The sequence below is a fragment of the Mya arenaria genome, chromosome 4, assembly GCF_026914265.1.
Source record: "Mya arenaria isolate MELC-2E11 chromosome 4, ASM2691426v1".
NCBI lineage: Eukaryota > Metazoa > Mollusca > Bivalvia > Myida > Myidae > Mya > Mya arenaria.
In genome coordinates, this window is record NC_069125.1 from 1,705,259 (window position 1) to 1,726,683 (window position 21,425).

At 35.0% G+C, this 21,425-nt stretch overlaps 1 protein-coding gene across 2 annotated transcripts; it reads right to left on the reverse strand.

Annotated features, from left to right (window-relative positions):
• Nucleotides 1–5,129: 5,129 nt before the first annotated feature.
• LOC128232230 (uncharacterized) lies at nt 5,130–20,989 on the reverse strand. Of its 2 annotated transcripts, none has more exons than XM_052945668.1 (6): nt 20,864–20,989; nt 18,000–18,137; nt 16,680–16,856; nt 14,971–15,120; nt 12,122–12,241; nt 5,130–10,450 (listed from the first exon to the last, which is right to left on the reverse strand). In XM_052945668.1, exons 1-6 carry the CDS (start codon nt 20,973–20,975, stop codon nt 9,249–9,251), a joined length of 1,899 nt encoding a protein of 632 aa, XP_052801628.1. In that variant the 5' UTR covers nt 20,976–20,989; the 3' UTR covers nt 5,130–9,248. The 2 variants fall into 2 exon arrangements, with proteins under 2 accessions (XP_052801628.1, XP_052801630.1); XM_052945670.1 differs by having other exon boundaries at nt 18,000–18,134; nt 20,864–20,983.
• Between the last annotated feature and the right edge of the window lie 436 nt (nt 20,990–21,425).

Here is a 21,425-nt window from a genome sequence, read left to right on the forward strand (position 1 = left end):
AATATATTGTATATAATGTAACATTTAGAATTGACCAAGAAACCTAGATTATGACTCCATATTACCCAGTTCCGAACTAATCTAAGATTTCATCAAGGCAGACATTCTGTTCAAGTTTCATGAAGATTGGTCCAGATATATGCAAACAATATAGCCTCTAGAGTGTACACAAGGTTTTTTTAAGATTTGACTCAGTGACCTCATTTTTGACCCCACATGACCTAGTTTCAAACTATTCCAAGATTTCATCAAGGCATTCTGATTAAATTTCATGGAAATGAGAGCAGATGTATTGCCTCTAGAGTGTTCCCAAGATTTCTATAAGATATGACATAGTGACCTAGTTTTTGACCCATATGACCCACTTTTAAAACACAGTCACAATTAAACCCTAAGAGAACATACTGACCATGTTTGAACTAAATCAGACCAATCACCACCATAAAATAGTTTTTGAAAGATTTGACCTAGTGACTTAATTTCTTATCACATGTGACCCAGTTTAAAACATGTCCAAGAGTTCATCAAGGAAAACATTCTGATAAAGTTTCATGAATATAAGACCATATTGCCTCTAATGTGTTTCAAAGATTTTTCTAAAATTTGACCTAGTGACCTAATTTTTGACCTCATATGCCCTACTTTTACAAGCAGTCCATATTTCATCAATGGGTACATCATGACCAAGTTTGAACATAATCCGACCAATCATTTCCATTCCGGCCAAAAAAGATTTGACCTTGCGACCTAATTTTCAATCATATGTGACCCAGTTTTGAATAAGTCCAAGATTTCATCAGGGAAAACATTCTAATTAAGTTTTATGAATATTTGACCATGTATAATGCCTCTAGTATGTTCCAAAGAATTTTCTAAAATTTGACCTACTGACCTAGTTTTTGACCCCATGTACATCATGACCAATTTGGAACATAACTTGAGCAATCATTACCATGATATGGTTCTGGACAAGATTTTTTTCTTCTAAGACTTGATTTAGTGACCTAATTTACGATCATATGTGACCCAGTTTTATTTACGACCAAGAGTTCATCAAGGAAAACATTCTGATAAAGTTTCATGAATATTTGACCATGTATAATGCTAATATGTTCCAAAGATTTTTCTAAGATTTGACCTATTGACCTAGTTTCTGACCCCATGTGACCCAGTTTTAAAAGTGGTCGAGATATGATCAAGGGGAATATTCTGATCAAGTTTGAACATTTTCTGATCAAATTGCCTACCAAGATATGGTACCGCACGGACGGCCGGAAAGATGGACGGACGGAATGACGGACGGACAACGCCAAAATAATATTCCCCTCCCGAAATCTTCGCTTTGGCGGGGGATAATTAATCTGCAGGCCTTTCAATCTAGATTTGAGTTGATTTTTATAATATGTTATATTGGGCCATCATTTTTTTCAATCTCTATGAATCAAGATTTTAACAATACATGAAAAAATAACCTCTAAAGGCTTCTCATACATGTAGCAACTGTGGGTGGATATTTGTCCTATCAGATAAACTACTTATGTATTAGTTTTATCTTTACACACAAAATGTTTCAGGATTGTGGCAGCCTTGGTGTAGGGCTTCCTCGTGCAAAGAATGGAACTTTGACCATAACTCAAATCCTGTTCAAGATATTTGACTGAAACACGAGTGTTACATATGTACATGTATAGCAAGAGCCATAACTCTGACTTTAATAATTGTGGAGTTATATCCCTTGATCAATTGAAATAACAAGAGGGCCAAATGGCCCTGAATCGCTCACCTGTCATATATTGCACATTCTTCCATTATATACAAATATTGAAAACCTGAGCCTATGAACACGGGGCGTGGCCAATTTTGACCTCAGGGCTAAAGTTTGAACAATCTTAATAGTGGTCTGATAAACGATGCTTCATACCAAATATCTAAGGCCTTCGCCTTTTGATTTCGGAGAAGAAGATTTTTTAAGTTTTCATCATATACATATATAAGGAAACCCATGACCGCCCGGGTGGGGCCATTTTTTGACCCCAGGGCCAAAGATTGAACAATATTGGTACAAGTCAACTAGATGATATATCATGCCAAATATCTAAGCTCTTGTCACTACTTGATTTTATGTGTGTATCTATATATGTATATTTGTTATTAATTGTTGTATGTGGCCCATATTGAAAATTGGTATGTGTACTAAATATGTTATCCAGTTTAAATTAAGACGTTAATTGTCTTTGTGAGTTCAGAGAAGATTTTTTAAGTTTTCACTATAACACATATAGAGAAAACCCATCAGCCCCGGGGTGTGGCCAATTTTGACCCCAGGGCCATAATTTGAACAAACTTTGTAGAGGTCCACTAGACGATGAATCATGCCAAATATCTAAGCTCTAAGCAACGTAAGTTCAGAGGAGATGATTTTTGAAGTTTTCACTATAAACATATAGAGAAAACCCATGACCCCCCAAGGGGGCGGGGCCAATTTTGACCCCAAGGCCATAATTTGAACAATCTTTGTAGAGGTCCACTAGACGATGAATCATGCCAAATACCTAAGCTCTAGTCCAAGTAAGTTCAGAAAAGAAGATTTTTTAAGTTTTAACTCTAAATATATAGAGAATACCCTAACCCCCCGTGGCGGGGCCAATTTTGACCACAAGGCCATAATTTGAACAATCTTTGTAGAGGTCCACTAGACGATGAATCATGCCAAATATCTAAGCTCTAAGCAACGTAAGTTCAGAGGAGATTTTTGATTTTTTTTACTATAAACATATAGAGAAAACCCATGACCCCCCGGGGGGGGGGGGGCCAATTTTGACCCTAGGGCCATAATTTGAACAATCTTTGTAGAGGTCCACTAGACGATGAATCATGCCAAATATCTAAGCTCTAGTCCAAGTTAGTTAAGAGGAGAAGATTTTTGAAGTTTTAACTTAATAAACATATCAAGTATACCCATGACCCCCCGGGGCAGGGCCAATTTTGACCCCAAGGCCATAATTTGAACAATCTTTGTAGAGGTCCACTAGACGATGAATCATGCCAAATATCTAAGCTCTAGTCCAAGTAAGTTCAAAGGAGAAGATTTTTGAAGTTTTCCCTATAAACATATAGAGAAAACCCATGACCCCGGAGCGGGGCCAATTTTGACCCCAAAGCCACAATTTGAACAATCTTTGTAAAGGTTCACTAGACGATGAATCATGCCAAATATCTAAGCTCTAGTCCAAGTAAGTTCAGAGGAAAAGATTTTTTAAGTTTTCACTTTAAACATATAGAGAAAACCCATGACCCCCCGGGACAGGGCCAATTTTGACCCAAGGGCCATAATTTGAACAAACTTTGTAGAGGTCCACTAGACGATGAATCATGCCAAATATCTAAGCTCTAGGCCAAGTAAGTTCAGAGGAAAAGATTTTTGAAGTTTTAACTATAAACATATAGAGAAAACCCATGACACCCCGGGGCGGGGCCAATTTTGACCCCAGGGCCATAATTTGAACAAACTTTGTAGAGGTCCACTAGACGATGAATCATGCCAAATATCTAAGCTCTAGGCCAAGTAAGTTCAGAGGAGAAGGTTTTTTAAGGTTTTCACTATAAACATATAGAGAATACCCATGACCCCCCGGGGCGGGGCCAATTTTGACCCCAGGGCCATAATTTGAACAAAATTTGTAGAGGTCCACTAGACGATGAATCATGCCAAATATCTAAGCTCTAGGCCAAGTAAGTTCAGAGGAGAAGATTTTTTAAGGTTTTCACTATAAACATATAGAGAAAACCCATGACCCCCCGGGGCGGGGCCAATTTTGGCCCAGGGCCATAATTTGAACAAACTTTGTAGAGGTCCACTAGACGATGAATCATGCCAAATATCTAAGCTCTAGGCCAAGTAAGTTCAGAGGAGAAGATTTTTGAAGTTTTCACTATAAACATATAGAGAAAACCCATGACCCCCCAAGGGGGCGGGGCCAATTTTGACCCCAGGGCCATAATTTGAACAAATTTGTAGAGGTCCACTAGACGATGAATCATGCCAAATATCTAAGCTCTAGGCCAAGTAAATTCAGAGGAGAAGATTTTTTAAGTTTTCACTATAAACATATAGAGAAAACCCATGACCCCCCAGGGCGGGGCCAATTTTGACCCCAGGGCCATAATTTGAACAATCTTGGTAGAGGACCATTTGGTGATCCTACCTACCATATATCAACGGCCTAAGCCTTGTGGTTTGGGAGAAGAAGATTTTTAAAGTTTTTCCTTTTGTTTGCCATGGCAACCAGAGTTCTGCATGGAATTGAATTCTTTGAACACCTTTGATAGAAGACCACCCAAGGAACATCCCTATGAAGTTTTATTAATATTGGCCCAGCGGTTAAGGAGGAGATGTCTTTTAAGTAAATTGTTGACAGACGACGCAAGACGGATGCTGGACAAAAGGCGATCACAAAAGCTCACCATGTCACAAAGTGACAGGTGAGCTAAAAACAGGCAAGCATTGGTGTTTCTTGGGGGAACCCTTGTTTACACTCCTTGAACTAAAAATCTTAACAAGTTTGTTAGAAAACAATTATTGGTGGCATGTTATACAGGAGTATAATTATATGCTGGGATATTTTTGCAAGTTTCATTCAAGAATCTTAGTAGTAAATAATCTGTGGGCGTTTCAATCAATAGTTGCTTTTTATTATATGTCATATTGGGCCATCATATTCTTTCAATCTCTCTGAGTCAAGATGTTAACAATTCATGAAAAGAAGCATTACGAAATGATTTTCAACCTATAGAAAATATCATTCATATGTCCAATAGAAAATTTGAAGGCCCATGCAGGTTTGTAACATAAAACATAAAAAATGTACAAGCAGGCCTTTAACATTTCTGTAGACTGTTTTTGTAATAACTTATAAATTCTGGGGCCAATTTCTCGAAACTACTTAAATCGGTTAAAACACGATTGAGCTAGCTCACTATTTTTGTTCTATAATTAGTGAAATATTTACTCTGTTGGAAGTTTTTTATTGTTTTAAATATCTGTCTGAAATAAGCTACTTAAGTCTGGCTTAAAAAGTTTGAAGAAATCAGGGCCGGGGAGTAAGAATTACAAATAAGACAATTTTATGTCTTATACATATATTTCATATAAATTTGGCAACAATATTTCTTCATATGTGCTATGTAAAATAATCATATATATATCATTTCCAATGACATCAATAATATCAAATATACAATCATACCTTCAAACTGCTTATAATACACCTATTAAAATACAAAATACAATTACAGCATAATTTGTATTAACTTACATTCAGATTAACATTCAAAATACCCTTAGTAGTTATAAAGTTGCTTAATATACAACTAGGGCACTCAATGTATTTTTCTCAAAATGCCACTGTTAAGCTACCCTCTCACAATGAGACACTTTTTTAATTTTAGTCTTGCCTGGAAAAAGCCAATTTCTGTGTAAATGTCCGGCAACCGGTGATATAAGACTTCTGTAAAGATCAGATTGCAGTTTTAAATATATAAGGTTTTTCAAAGCATTACTAACGCTTAGTGTTTCAGCATTTTTCCAAACAATTGAGATCTATTCTACTGTGAGTTATCTTATATGCTACCAAAATAAGCCAATTCTGAGAAAAAAACTACAAAAATGTCAAAACTGTCAATCTGTGAGAACGCAGCTTTAAAGTATCAACTTACCAAGAGCAACCCCAAAAAATGCATTTGGTTTTGACATAGACTTCAAAAGCACAACTTTTTTTCATTGTCCACAACCTTTTTCTTTGTTCAACAGATGAGCTAAAAATTACTGGGAACAGCAGAGGAATCAAGATTAGGCATTATTAGCTGCAGATCTTTATCAATAAGTTCCAGTAATTGAAAACTAAGTATTATACCCAGATCTATGTTTTATTATATTCAGTGATGCGAGATTCAAAAAAAACAACCTGGCATTAACAACTGTCCTCAAATTAGAGATTTCCCCAACTCAGAAAACTGAGTCCCTGACGCAATGCTCAAGCTAGGTAATCCAATCTCAAGCTTATTATGCATTGCAAGGACACCCAAAGTAACATTAATAATTAATCGTAAATCATTATATTATGTGGCCAAATATAATTATCATAATAACCAGAGATCTCCAATTTGTCAACAAAAAAATGGGCCAATAGTTCAGAACTTCAATAATCTTAAATCTTTATTTAACTTCCCTAATGGCAACTCATTCATTTTTTTTATTTCCCAGATTTTTGTACATAAATAATGATCATACTGGTAATAAACACAAATACCAGCAATGTAGCAAAATGATGAATCTTTTGCCATAAAGATAATTTTAATTTACGACTAACATCCACCGAGATCTTTTTGAAACGGCCCCCATATTCCTTAAGTTAGATATATTTAATTAACAGTTCATAATACACAAAATTATTCAATCATTCTGTCATACAAGGTAAAATTCAAAAGATTCATTATGTCATCATCAGATGAAAACTATGACTTTATGTCATCATCAGATGAAAACTATGACTTTATGTTATCATCAGAACAAAACTTTGACTTTATGTCATCATCAGATCAAAACTATGACTTTATGTCATCATCAGATCAAAACTATGACTTTATGTCATCATCAGATCAAAACTATGACTACGTCCATGATGAAAAATGTAATATATAAAATAATCTGATATAATATATTGCTTTGAAACATTGATTCTTTGCATCATAAACAGTGAAAAAAGTTGAAACAATCTTATACCAATGATATATAATAACAAGAACTGAAATAACTTTCCAACAGGGCTTTTTTGCCCTTCTTTTTATCCCCATCAAAAGGGCTAGGGTGTCTTCCCCAGAACTGGTAAAAAATAAAAAAATAAAACAAACTCATAAAACTATTGAAGGGAAAACATAAACTATTGAAGAAAAAACATTTAACATGTAGTAAGAAGAGGCTTCATAATTATGTTGAAGCAAGGACAGTATTCAATATTGATCTTATCCTTATCCGTCAACATGCCTCAGTGATTCCATTCAGCCTATTGGTCAGTCAAATATACAGGCCAATCAAAACACTTAGTTTCAAATCTTAAATTAAGTTCAATCTAAATTGGTCATTGAATACAGCCTAAGGCTCCCATTAAGTATTTGAAACTTGAAGTTTGAACTTTCTTCTCATAAAATTTGGATTTTTTTCTCTGAAGTGTCAGAAGTTTAAGCCTTTTCGAACACAAAGTTAAAAACTAAATAATCTGTGACAATAACTTACTAACTTCACACATTTATATTCAAATAATTATCAAGAAAATGATGTGAAGATTGCTAAAAAATGTGACAATAAAAATAACATGGGCACAAGATATTGATATTTTAAACTTCCAAGCCGTAACCCTAACCCTTTGGAAGTTTTGATAAATTTTTTGGAAGTTTTTGAAATTCCAAGGACTCAACACAAGAAGTTTAACCCATTTTTGGGAGTTATGTACTTCCTTTAGTTTAGCAAAGCCCAGGTGAAGTCTGACTGACTGTATCAAGTTCATGAAATCAGCACATTATCCAACACATAAAAAACAAACACAGGCTCTCGAGCAGTGTCCAATATAAATGTAGGAATAAAGTAGGTTTTCATGACAAAAAGAAGGAGAAAGTTGGAGTATTTGGTGACAAAAAGTAGGAAAATACGGAATTTTGTTCCTCAGTTTAAGATCATTCTATATCAATATCCTATCTTAATAAACATTTTTTTATGTCTTATACCTATTTCATTAAAGCTATGATGAATCAAAACCCTGAACGACAGAATTTAAATAGTTCAAATGTTTATACACATAAGGCAATCTACAATGTCGAAAATGTTTCAAATGACCAATATTTATGTGCAGCTCAGAATCAGGAGGTATTAAAATAAAAATAAACATTTATCTATAAATCAGCATTTTGCACCAAAACAATTGGAATCATAGTTTGTAACAAGAGTAGAAACATAAGAGGCCTTTTGAATGCTAAAAGTTGGAAAAAGTAAAACATGGGAAAACATCGGAACGCTGGAGCGCCTGCACACATAAAATGATGAATGATCAAGAAATTCAACAACATTTATGCTTTATGGAGGTAATGAATGCCCAAGATACTGTATGTTTATATTATAATGGCAAGGTGCATAATAGGTATTATACATAAACTTCTATATTATACGTGTAGTAGACTACAGATGATAAAATTTGGCAAAGTCAGCTTTAATAGGGACAACATATACCATATTAAAATGCTAGGTAAACAATGCAGTAACTATAAAAAAGCATTTATATATAAGTGAGGTATTCTTAAATTTAAAATCAGTTATCAAATCCATAGCAAGTTAAGAAAGTTTTATTGTGAAAAAGTACAGCTTTCTATTGCTTCATAACGCATGGATCTTCGACACAATTACACTCAATATACTGTCATACAAAATAATTATACTGGCACTACTTTAATAACATAACATCAACATCTATAATCAAATAACGCAGCAACAGCGGCACCAGCAGCAACAATCCCTATGCTAATTACGTTACAATCTATTGCTTGTATTTGCAATATTCAGCACATATCTACAGCAAAGATAAACTTTTTTTGTCCAAATAATTTAAATGTAATGCACAGACTTATGAGCCAATTGTTCAGAACTTTGTTCAAGTTAACAAAGTTGTTAGCCCCATCTTTGTTAACTTGCAAATCGTTACTGCTCTAGAAGTTTTATGGATACTCACATAATCTGCTGTGGTTATTACAAGGTGAGAGAGAGACAAAAGTTTAAGCTGAACTTAAGTGTTATGAACGATTTTGTTAATCACATTGTTAACTTTAACAAAGTTATAAACAATCGGCTCAATATGTATCATTCGTTTACGAAATTTACTCAAATAAGTGTGTACCAATTCACAAAACATCATTTCGGAAGAAATAAATGGTGCAAATTAAACCACATAAAGTGGAGAGGCATATTTTGTGCATAACTAAAAAATGTTTACAGTGTAATGTGAATATATTGTAATATCAAGACTCACAACCACTTATAATTATTTGGTTTGAACTATCCCATAACTGCAGAAAATATAGACCAAAACACTGATAAATGTCAGTTTGTCACATGTTTAAATCATTTACAAGAATTCCTTTATTATGAAATTAAAACAACCAGATCACTGAGACAAGTTAATGACTACATACAGGTTCCAGATACTTCACGAGGCCGAGGATTTGAACACAATCTGACCATCTTTCACTTCCAACTCCCCTTGACCTTGAGCATTCTCTACACTACAAGTACTAGCCTCCTCTGGCAATTGTGAACTAGATTCTGGTGAGTGTGAACTAGATTCTGCCAATTCTGACGCCCCAGTTGCCAAGACTATTTGGCCACTTTGCACCTGAATTTGGGCCACTGGGGCTGGTTTGGCACCATTTTGACTACTATTATTACTATTGGAAATATCTGCTGGGTTAGTTTGAGTGTTTCGATTCACAGTCTCGGGAGAAGATGAACCTGATGAGTTATCGTCCAAAACAATCTGTCCGTCCATGACCTTGAGTTGTTTGGGTCGTAATGCTGACCCTACAGATCGCACATTTCTCGGCTGTCTCCCGTCCCGACCACGGTCATTTCTCATTCTGTTCAAGGAACCAGTCGGTAACCGAGACAACCTCGGAGGAGGGGTCGAACTCCGCTGGGAAGGCCGAACACGATTAAATTGAGTCTCCCCCTCCCTTTCTTCAAATAACTGCATATCATTGTGGCTCATACTGTTTGTCACACTTTCTGTATTGCTATTATTGGCACAATTATTTATATTACTACTATTATTTACAATACCACTACCATTACTCTGTAATGGTGGGGATTCCTCAGTTTCAGGACATAACTGACTAGTTCTGTTAGGATTTCTATCTATTGTGCTATACTCCGGCGGAGGAGAGTGACGTCCAATTGCGTCATCATTCCTATTCTCCGTAATAACTTCTGAATAAGGAGGGGGCGCCTGCAATATAGTGTTAAACTCTGCACTCGGTACATACTGTACTCCATTGTTAACATTCACAATGATATTTCCATAATGTGTCGGCGAGGGCGCCGAAATGAAAGGCTCATGCTCCACAGCGTCATTCCTGCGTGCCCTTGAGCTAGACTGGTTACTATGATTCTCGCACCGATGAGTTTGCCTCCTGCGACGCTCCGCATGACGTAACGCCCGTCTTTCTGCAGCGCGTTTCATTTTGATTCTGAATATTGCAATGACCACAATGGAGATCAAGAGTACAATGCCCACAGTGCAGGCAATCACAGTATACACTGTGGTCTTTAGCCACATCATGCTTTCATCATCATCGTCCTTCGTCATGTCTGCGTCCACACTCACGGTCGTCTTTGGAGTAGATTTCTTTGAACCTAAAACAGTGTATAGGGTTTTAGCAAAGATTTAAAAAGGACAGGGTGCTCCAGAAAACAGTGGGTGTTAAGGATAAAAAGAGCGCATTAAATTGGGATATAAAGAACTTTAACATTATGGATTTGGCAGAAATTGTGTTTAAATGAAGAAATATAAGGTTTCAACTGCCAAGTATTTGAAGTGTGTATTTATTTATAATCTTATCATGAGTTTTAGACAATATCATAAAAACATTTAACAATCTTGAGCATTTAATTCTATGAAGGCAGAAGGTAGCCCATGCTGGTCTCCATGAAGGCAGAAGGATGATACTGAATAAGGACAGGGTATTTGTACCCTTACATAACCCTGCAGCTCAAACACAAGCATATTAAATAATGAGTATCAGACCAATCCTATATATGTTGCAGTAAGAGACTTGGGAGCAGTTTACATATAGCAGATACTAGTTCCATATAACAATTCTTAAACCAACTTTACACTTTAGATGTAGACCTGTGACTAATCAATTCTTAAACTAAGTATGTCTTAAAAATTAAAATTTGAAACAAAATTTGAGTGGTAGCTTTTAACTGATTCTGTATTCTTTATACATTCATTATTAATTATTTCTCCAGACAACATTTCAGGTGAATTCACTGACAGGAGTGTGTATAGGCATGTCTGTACACCCTTTGTGATGAGAATTTTTGCAGGGTTTATAAGTGTAAATGGTGCATTCTGGTACTTTATGAGCATTGGCTTTAAATTGATTCCATCCTGTATACATACACAACTTCTCATTATATTTACTAAGGATGGAAACAAATATTTGAATATTTGAATATTTGATCAATCGTTTGGTATTCGAATGTCGATGTTTTGTTGTTGAATAAACATAATAATAAACCTACTACTCTGTTGTTGTGTTTAAAGTTTGTTTGTCTTGTTTTTACAAAAATGGGCTAATACTGCCACAGGTGTGAATATGATACACTTAACATGCGTCATATATGTCATTTAGGGACATATCGTCAGGTACCATAAAAATACCCCGTAATTTTACAAAAACTGGCTTAATAAAACAAGTGTCACACACAATTCGACTATTTTCGGTAAATTTGAATGCCTTTGCCAATTAAGAAATAAACTAGTTCCAGAGTTGGAATGGTTTTTCCATAGTTTTATTTAGTAGAGGTCAATCCCAAAATGAGGCTGCTCGTACTATGGAAAGACCTTCCTGTGGCGCATAACGCTATTTGACCAGAATCCATCTAAGTTTACGCAGATTACAAATATGAAGGCAAAGGAATATAAATTAAAAAAAAAATAATTTTTCTTTGTTCATAATTTAATGTTCATTATTTTTTTTGTCTCATTTGGTGAAATTCAGGGTCCACCTGGCCTAGAGGTTATGACAAAGAAGGGCTAAAATGCCAATTTTGCCATTCGTTTGCATCCCTAATATTTACACATCTTGGGGCTTTCCACAGAAAACATTTAAGGCAAATTCACTGCTGAGGGCGTGTAAAGGAAGGTCTTTCCACCCTTTGTATTTTGAAATATTCAGGTTTTAAAACAGTAAATTGTGTGTTCTGGCACTTTCTAAACCTTTCAAAATGGTATGTGTTTCAAGACACTAAGTTATCTTAACGAAAGTGCTTTACTAAATGATCTCAGATTAAACTCACCTGGACAGTTTTGTTCATCAGACATGTCTCCGCAGTCATCAAAGCCCTCAGGATCGCATACTCGCGAGTAGTCAACACACCGCTTGGTGTTACACCGGAACTTTCCTCGGCATGGCTCATCTGCAGGTATCAAATATACTTATTAATATATATTATATATTTAAACATAAAAACAACCACAGTGTGCGTATGAAACCTGGCACAGTCTATGCCGCTTACACAGCTTTGGCTTCGGTCTTTAACTCGAGTTTAGTTGAGAGTATAGTTTCTTAAAACACTTTGACAATTTTTCACAAAACATCCGCCTGACGCAGCAATGTGTAAACATTATTTTGGAAACAGGTTTGTCAAAAGTGTTTGATGAAACTTAACACCTAACCAAACTCCTGTAATGAAACAAAGGCATGCTATTGAAGTGGTATAGGCTGCCTTTTGATTTGTTTAAAATAAGTTACAATACACTCAACGAGTTTGACCCACTTTCCATTTCCCTCTGCGGATAGCCAACACAATGATTTTATAGACTGTCCGCGTTCCTCGGAGTTTGAATTTAAGGCCCTCGGAGGGTGATAAGTCGACCGAAGAATCGGCGTTCCTCGGAGTGGTTAACTCCGCCAAACTCTCCGGACACTAGATAAGAATCTACGCTAAAGTTATATTTATTTTATTAAAATTTTCAACAGATTACGACGGCCCCAGTAAATTGCTATTATTCTTTTTCCTCTTCCCGTTTTGAATGAAGTTAGCTTACCACAAGAATGCAGTCGTATTTCACTAGTTGCACATGCATCTTATAAACGTGTTTTTGCTCATGACTGATAAACACATTTCTTCCAAGAAATTCTAGGTTACAAATTTTCGGAAAATCAGGAGGTCAAACATGCGTTCAAAGTTCAGAGCGCATGGTTTTGGAGGCCTTCTTGCCATATCATAGTTAATTTTAACCACCAATAATAAATAGTATATTCTACATGGTATTGATCACGCGCTTGACGTCAGAGGTCATGGTTCAGAAACGTGTAAATTGTTGGCTGCTTTATGATGCAATAACTTAGTGGATATACTTAAATGATTCACTGTTTATAATTCAAGACAATATTCAATTGGCGTTTACGGACATAAATACAAATTAAACGTTGGTACATGTAAGTATCTTTTACGCTTAACAATGTGCATAAGCATAAAAATAAATAACTTCTAAACAAGAATGATTTCTTGCTTATCTGATTAGACTCGGAGTTCCGCCACGGGATCATAAAATCGGACGATTCTCAAGGCTATCGTTCATATTAAACTCGGCGGTAAGCCAGCCACTCTGAGGAACTCGGGGGGGATTTTAGCGAGGGCAACAGTTTTACCCTCGGAGGAAACCCACGATCATTGACTTTATCCCTCGGAGTGAGCGAGGAAAGTGGGTCTAACTCGTTGAGTGTACTGTATCTTTGTTTTAAGTCTTCATTCAATGTTGCCTTCCAAAGTAGCAGTTATGATGTAATTTATCACATCGTATACACTGAACCTTAGTGTTTTAAGTGTTCTTTTAAATAAAATGTTGACTATCTGAATTAATTAGTGAAATAATTAGGAAAATCAACAAAAAAAAGGTTAAGTTATGTGAATCTCTTGCCGGAGGTGGCAGGGTTCTCAAAAAGTTTCATTTGAACCAGCCTTAATAGTAAAGTAACCGACCAGCTTCTATTTATTCTACTGAAAATTCATTTAGTTTTCCAAATTTGAACCGGCCCTATTGCCATTTGAACCGTCCATTTTGGCCGGCAGCCGGTTCTTTTTGAGAACACTGGAGGTGGCCATTTCAATTAATCCTAAGCCAAAGTTATGAAACTTCAAGAAATGCATGTTTGCAATAATACTGCTAAGAGCTAACTTTCGCACCAAAGTTTCCAGTAGTTTAACTGTCATCGCAAGTGTAACCCAGTGTTTTAGTAGAATAAGTAGAAGCTGGTCGGTTACTTTACCATTTGAGACGGTTTAACCGAAACTTATTGAGAACTCTGGTAACCAATAATCATCCATTGTCTTTTTCTCAGAAAAACTTGGGGTATAAATGAGGAAATAGTTTGAAGAATGCTATATAGTATACTTATGATGACAAATATGCTTATTGTTGTCAATGTCAACATGTGCCATAAATGCCGTAAGTGAATATCTTAAAACAAACTTTTAATTTCTGCTGGTAGGTCTTGAATGACTACAACATCAGCATATGTAGTAAAAAACAACCAACTTAATTCTTTGAAAACTAACAAGCTAACAAGAGCAAGACAAAGCAAAACACTTGTCTTTTGTTTTTTTTCCATTCAAAAAGGCCCATAACTCTTCCATTCAAAAAGGCCCATAACTATTTCATTCAAACAAGGGCCATGACTCTTCCACTCAAACAAGGGATGTAACTCTTCCATTCAAAAAGGCCCGTAACTCTTCCACTCAAACAAAGGCCATAACTCTACCATTCAAACAAGGGCCATAAAAAGGGACATAACTCTTCCATTCAAAAAGGCCCATAACTCTTCCATTAAAATAATAAGTGAAATAAGGGCCATAACTCTTCCACTCAAACAAGGGATGTAACTCTTCCATTCAAACAAGGGACATAACAATTATTAAAGCCAGAGTTTTATTAAATGTGTGTTTTGCCTCTTGCAACATGGGAACCAAGCTTCAGTTGAGTATATATCTTAAACGGTTTTCAAGTTATGGCCATTGGTAATATTTTTGCATAAGGAAGCCGCAGCCACTGATAGACGACACCAGTGCTATCTCTATACCCTGACATATTTTCTTCAAAAAAACAGACTAGATAATTTCCAAAGGAGGCCTTTCACACTCACCTGGGCATTCCCGTTCGTCCGCGCCATTGATACAGTCAGGGACGCCATCACAAAGCTTGCTGCAAGATATCGGTATACTTGGCGACTTGTTGCAAAACAGGCTGACCTCCTCACACGGCAACTTCCGCTGATGTTTTATAGTTACTGACTCTGTAAGAACATTAATAGATTTGCATCAGTATCAGTGAAAAGAAAGTACTTTCTTTATATGCAATTTGAGGTATTTGTGGTTTATCAGTACACCCGACAAATTACATACGTTAATCAAGCCTTTTACGTTTTTTCTGTTACTAACTAGTTAATATTTTAAGTATTGTTTAAAGGATTATTGAGTAAATGAAGTTAGCTTAAGCTCGTATATTTACATTCGCATAGACCTTCTCTAAAGATAAAACTTGACGTTCATATTGTAAAACCCGCAATGGATTATGACTTAATTGTTTATTTATATTGTGCTCGATTAGATGGCACAACGTTATCTAATCAATGATAAACAACGTTACATATTTCAGCCATTCTTTAATACAAACATGTGTTGTCTGTTACATTTCTTTTAGAACAAATACTCAATTGCAGAAAACACTGTTAATTTATTATCGTAATGATTTTTTTTATCTGTAATGTAAATATAAGAATTGATCCCATTGTTCTTGCGTTTATGCTGTAAGGCAAGCAAGCTAAATGTCAAAACTGTTTGAAATACCGTATTTTCTCGACTATAAGGCGATCCGCTTATAAGATGACCCCCTAACTTTGCCCATCAAATCTGGTGTTTTTGTCTCGACTCGTTTATAAGACGGGGTCAATTTTTAAAGCAAATCCAGCACTTTAAATTCTCCAAGTCTGTGATATTGTCCAAGCTAAACAGTCAATTATCAACTAAATTTGTTCATTTGCTTGGGATTATTGATTTTTATTTTCCGATGGTATGGTATGTTTGAACCAGCCTAGACGCAATCTGGGGAGTTATGTGGGTTCATACGGTATTTGATTGACCTATTTAAATACAAATCATTGCAGTGCATCTTTGATCTTTACACAGCTTGTGCTGTGACGTCACAAATTGTACTGTTTGATCTGCAGCCGACTTAAATTTTGAGAAATAAATAACCATTGATGAATGCGGATAAATTAATGTCACGATTAATGAAATGTGTATTGAAATCTGCCAGTTACATGTATGTGCGTGATATATGCAAAGCCTTATAGTAAGGAAAAAGTAAGTTTTAGTTACGACATAGAAAAAAACAATGCATTTTTTTAATGTTTTTTGTCAAAATATTTTAATTTTAAAGGTGGCTAAATATGTGAAAAACAACGTGTTTGGACCGATAACAATCGTTATATCGGGTGTTCATCGTAGCGAAACAAAGCAGATGGTCGTCTTAATCCGATGGGTGTGATCGTGTCACTTTTATTGGGGTGTCATCAACAGACAATAAATTAGTCAGTTGAATACCTTATGTTGAATATTCCTGATTATGACTCTATTCTTTATGAAAATCTTATAGACTCGCCTATAAAACGGCCCCCTACTTTAAGGTAAAAAATCGGGACCAAATTTCCCCGTCTTATAGTCGGAAAAATACGGTAGTGAAATGTCATTTTTATTTCACCGATTTATCTCTAAAAATTTAACCACCAGAAAGCATGTGATAAATACAAGTATATTAACCATAACTTTAAAACCAAGGAATGCTTTTACTAACCATCTGACAGGGTACCCTTGACAATTATCTGGAGTGGTTTAGAGTGGACCACGTTTCTGCTATCTTCGAGGATACACAGGTAAATGCCATTGACACGAGGCTGGGCGTTTGGAATCAGTAGAGACTGGGTTCTCTTGTCAATGCGATGTTGTTGGAATATGGTACTATTATCTGGATCTGAAGACAGACATTTGATTAAAGAGTTTTCATCTTTATAGCTGCACTCTCACAAATAAACAGTTTTGACCCTTTTTTTTTTATCTCAGGCCACACCAAATTGATAACTTGTTCATCGGATTTTTTCCAAAAAATAATGGGGCGAGCGAGCGAAATAGTAATAAAAATATTTGTTTTGCATTTAGCAAAAAAGAGGAGCGAGCGAAGAGCGAACAAATATATATATATAGTGATTTAACTCACTTTTGCTCACATTTTATTCACTTATAAACTAAACAATGATATTGTAAACAGAACAAGGATAACATCCAGTGAAAGAATGATAACACTAAAAGATAATTCTATACAAATATTAGTTTTTAGATCAAACAAATGTATTTCTTTAAATTATTTCATAAATGAGAGAACTCAAAACCAGTTTTCCAAACCTTTTTGAGAAGTTTTTTTTTTCAAAATACCCTATGCATGGCTAAGTGAAAGCCTGGACACAAGCGTCAATGGTCACAGCCACCTGCCTGCCCAATGGAATATCCAAATCTATTAACTAGGTTTTCCTCTTTTCCTTATATAAACTACAGCTATCACTCTTGCTTTGACTACACGATTGGTGGTGTTAGTAGTTTATACTCCGGGTCTCGGCGTGAGCACATTGAAGGGTCCCAGAGTGACAGTTCAACCACTGCACTGCACACCTATCCTGGGCAGAACCAGTACTAGGTGCCTTCATGCATGATTGAGCCGGTGCTTTGATAATTGTTACGATCGAAAAACGCGGGGGGGGGGGAAGGCTATATTCTACTATACAAATAAGCGCTCGTAAAAAATAACTATTTTTTTTAGATGGTGCGAGCGCAAGTGACAAAAAAATAAAAAAAGATTTTTTTTGCTTTTCTGAAGAAATAGGTGCGGGAAATCCGATGAACAAGTTATTAATTTGGTGTGGCCTCAGAATCAGGTCATTTTGGCATCAGTGCCTTCAATTCAGTCATATGAGATAAACAAAATAGAACAGTCATCGAAATTATACTTTTGGATGGGTAAGCCATAATTCTTGTTCTTTTGCTTGGCAAAATTGCAATTAAAAAGCTATATTGTGCCCCTTTTAAAGAATTTTGACAAAGATTTTACTTGCAAAACCCTAACCTTTCCTTTCCCACTTCAAAGAGAATGGTGTTGATATTTGCTCTGTAGAACAGTTTGCCTGAATTCTCTCCCCTGGCCAGACGATCACATTCCCTGCTGGTCTTATCTCCAACTCAACGCCAAGACGCTGCCCATCTGCTGGTAACATAATCATTTAAAGCGTTATTTCATCATCAATAAATGTTGCTTGAAAATTATTTGCTGCATATAATGAGCCCACTGGAGCTCCATATTTCAGGCACTTTGATCAAACATGTTGCAGGACACGTTATGCTGCATATCGACAATATATTGCATATCATATGACAGTTATGATATGGCTGAGCCATTATTGAAAGATAAAACTCTCTAGGAATTGATAACCATAATATCAAATTATGAAATCTGGCTGTGCCAAATGGGTAGATTTGTTCACCTGAGAGGAAGATTTTACAGAATTCCTCAATTTCTTTAGTTTTTGGTTCTTTTTGGTTTGTATTAGGTACACTTTATATGGTATTTTGTTGTTATTTATCTCCTAACATAACATTTTCGGTAATAATTGATGGAAAACACTAACTTTAATCTTGTTTCTTATTTTACATTCAGTCATAAAATAAATAATTGATGTACAATAAATCAGTACATAGAAGTATATTCATTATCAATAAATAAACCTCAATTAATCTTCACATTCACCTTGATCGTGTTTACTAGATGGTATATTCATTAAAATAGAAGAATATTCATAAAAAAAAATATGTGTCATTTTTGGGGTACATGTAGCAAAAGTGTACTTGTCTAGAGTTACCTTTTTTTCGTGTCATATCATTTTTCTCCTGAAAAGCATCTAAACCAAAGAAACAATAAAAGACCGCTTAGCATTTTAAACAATCACAGGGCTTTTTCTGCCCATTTTGGGAAAAAGACCCTAGACATTTTGGGAAATTTTGCGTCGTGAAAATGCGGAAATTGGGAAATTTTACAGTGAAAAGAAAAAGCTGTCTAGTCTCCTGTGAATGAGGAAATTATTTAATATTAGTTTATTTTCCCTTTAAAAGACCCACAATGGCTGAAATATCAATCCTTGGGGTGTTAATATCTATTGCAATAAATCATGACAGATAATATTTCATATCTCTGAATGTGATGAAAATCAATGATTTCTGAGTTCAATTACCAAAAAAACATCACATCACATAATTTAAAAAAAAAAAAAAAATAATAATAATAATTTCTTTTTTTTTTGGATTGGGATATTTTCTGAAGATTGGGAAAAATATCTTATATTTTGCTTTGGGAATGGGTCTGATAGTCGGACCCGTGGGTACTATAGAAAAAGCCCTGAATCAGACCAGCAAAACTCTGTGTCTGATGAGATAAGCAAGAAATATTTATTTCTTGTTCAGAAGTTATTCGTTTTTATCCTTTAATCGTAAGTTGTATACATTTCTAACAGCGATTTATTTGTATAATTATTATGTGTGTGTATATGGCACATAAATATTGTCTTGGCTTGTTAATAGTAAACATTGAATCATTGATATATTACCACTGTATTTCATCATAAAACGGCTGACATTTTACAACATTCTGGACCGTGACATCTGATGTCATGCACAAATCGATTCATGATTCACTTGGTTATAAAGCAATACATTTTTTGAAAGTGAATGAATAATAAAAGTATAACAAAACCTTCATTTTTGTTTAGTTTTCATTTTTTTGTCATCCTTTACATCAAACCCAAAATATTTCCAAAATTTAGAAGAATAGGATGCTGGGTCATTTCTATATAGCGTTGAATTTGATGTTTTTGTTGACGCGGGATGCCATGTTGACAGTGAACTGCAGACGAAAATAAACGATAGCTGCACATAAGTTTCGCATTTCATTTTATTAAATTGTAGATCTTCTCTTTATAATTTCTTTAATGTCCTTTGACTTTTAATTTCTTATTTCTATATTTGTATTCTTTTTAAAACATTATATTCCTTTAAAACCTTGACAAGAAGCATTCTCTATTCCAACACCGCACATTAACGCGAATTAACTTCCGGTTGCATCAGTGTAACGTATTTCGGACATTTTGGTTAACAATGCATTATAATTTGCTGGAATTGAATTATCTCATTTTGTTTTATTCTTTTATTAACTTTTGCACTTGAATCGCGATCTAGCGATCTCGGCACTGGCAGGTATTTGTGTCGAATAATTCGCTTTGACTCGCGATTTCTTGGGTACTCGAGTACTCGTTACAGCCCTAAAAACAATGCAAGAAGGCCTTCAACCATGCAAAAATGCAATTTCAAGGCAATTGTTTTTAAAAATGCACCAGATATTCTTGAGACAGCGATCAAGACATAAGAGGGTCTCAAAAGTAAAGATTTTACCTACTGCTGGTAAAGTTCACATGTACATATTTTATCATATGACCCAAAATCTGGTATCTTAATTTTTTTAAATCTTAATTTTAGCCTTATTTTGAACACTTTCAAAGTTATTTTTTTTTTCCTTTACTTTTGTAGATGAAAATGTCATTTATCTTAAATGTGTCAATAAAGTGCAAAGTTTAGACATCATGGGATAATTTACAGATTGAACAATGTGTACATTTTCACATTAATTTTTAATTTTCTTTGCAGCACCATACATAGAAAACTTTCACACATGTTAGTTATTTACATATAGAATTGCTTTGCAGTCAAAAAACAACAACAACACAATGAAGCCTCAAATATATTATTATATAAAGAGTCATGATTTCGCATTTACCATTTGAGATAAATATCAAAACTTTTTTTTAGATGTTAAATCTTGGACCTGTCGAGAAGTTTTGTTTATTTCATGCAAGGATTTACGCGAATATCTCAATATGCACTTACCACATTGTAATAAAAGCAATCTATTTGCAAAATAAAATAAGGAAACAAGTCGGCTGAGCCGTATTGTGCCCATAATTAAAGTAAAATCACGATTCTTTCTCTCTTCTGACATTTGTTGGTCTCCATTTTTAGACTGGTTTATTATATGAACGACATGAAAACAACAAAAATTCAGGGCAGTTACTCCCCTTTACATGTCGACGGGCTTTAAATTTTGGAAGCAATGCGCATGAGGTCAAGACAGTAGTGAGTACAGAATCCAAACACTTGATTAGGTGTTTCACATTTTGTGAAATAAAATTGGTGTTGTTGATGATGATTTTTGTTATTGTTATTGTTTGTTGGTTTTTTGTTTTGTTTTTTTTCCGAAAAATATAAATATAATCAAAGATATATAGAAACCATGGACTTGGAGGGAAAAAAATGTTATTCTGGATCACGCAACTGACACTGTTAACAATTGAAACAACTTGACAAAAAATTATGTACACACTGTCAATTTAAATACAAAATGTATTATTGCTGTGGAATACATTTAACTTAAATGCCCTTACTACGATAT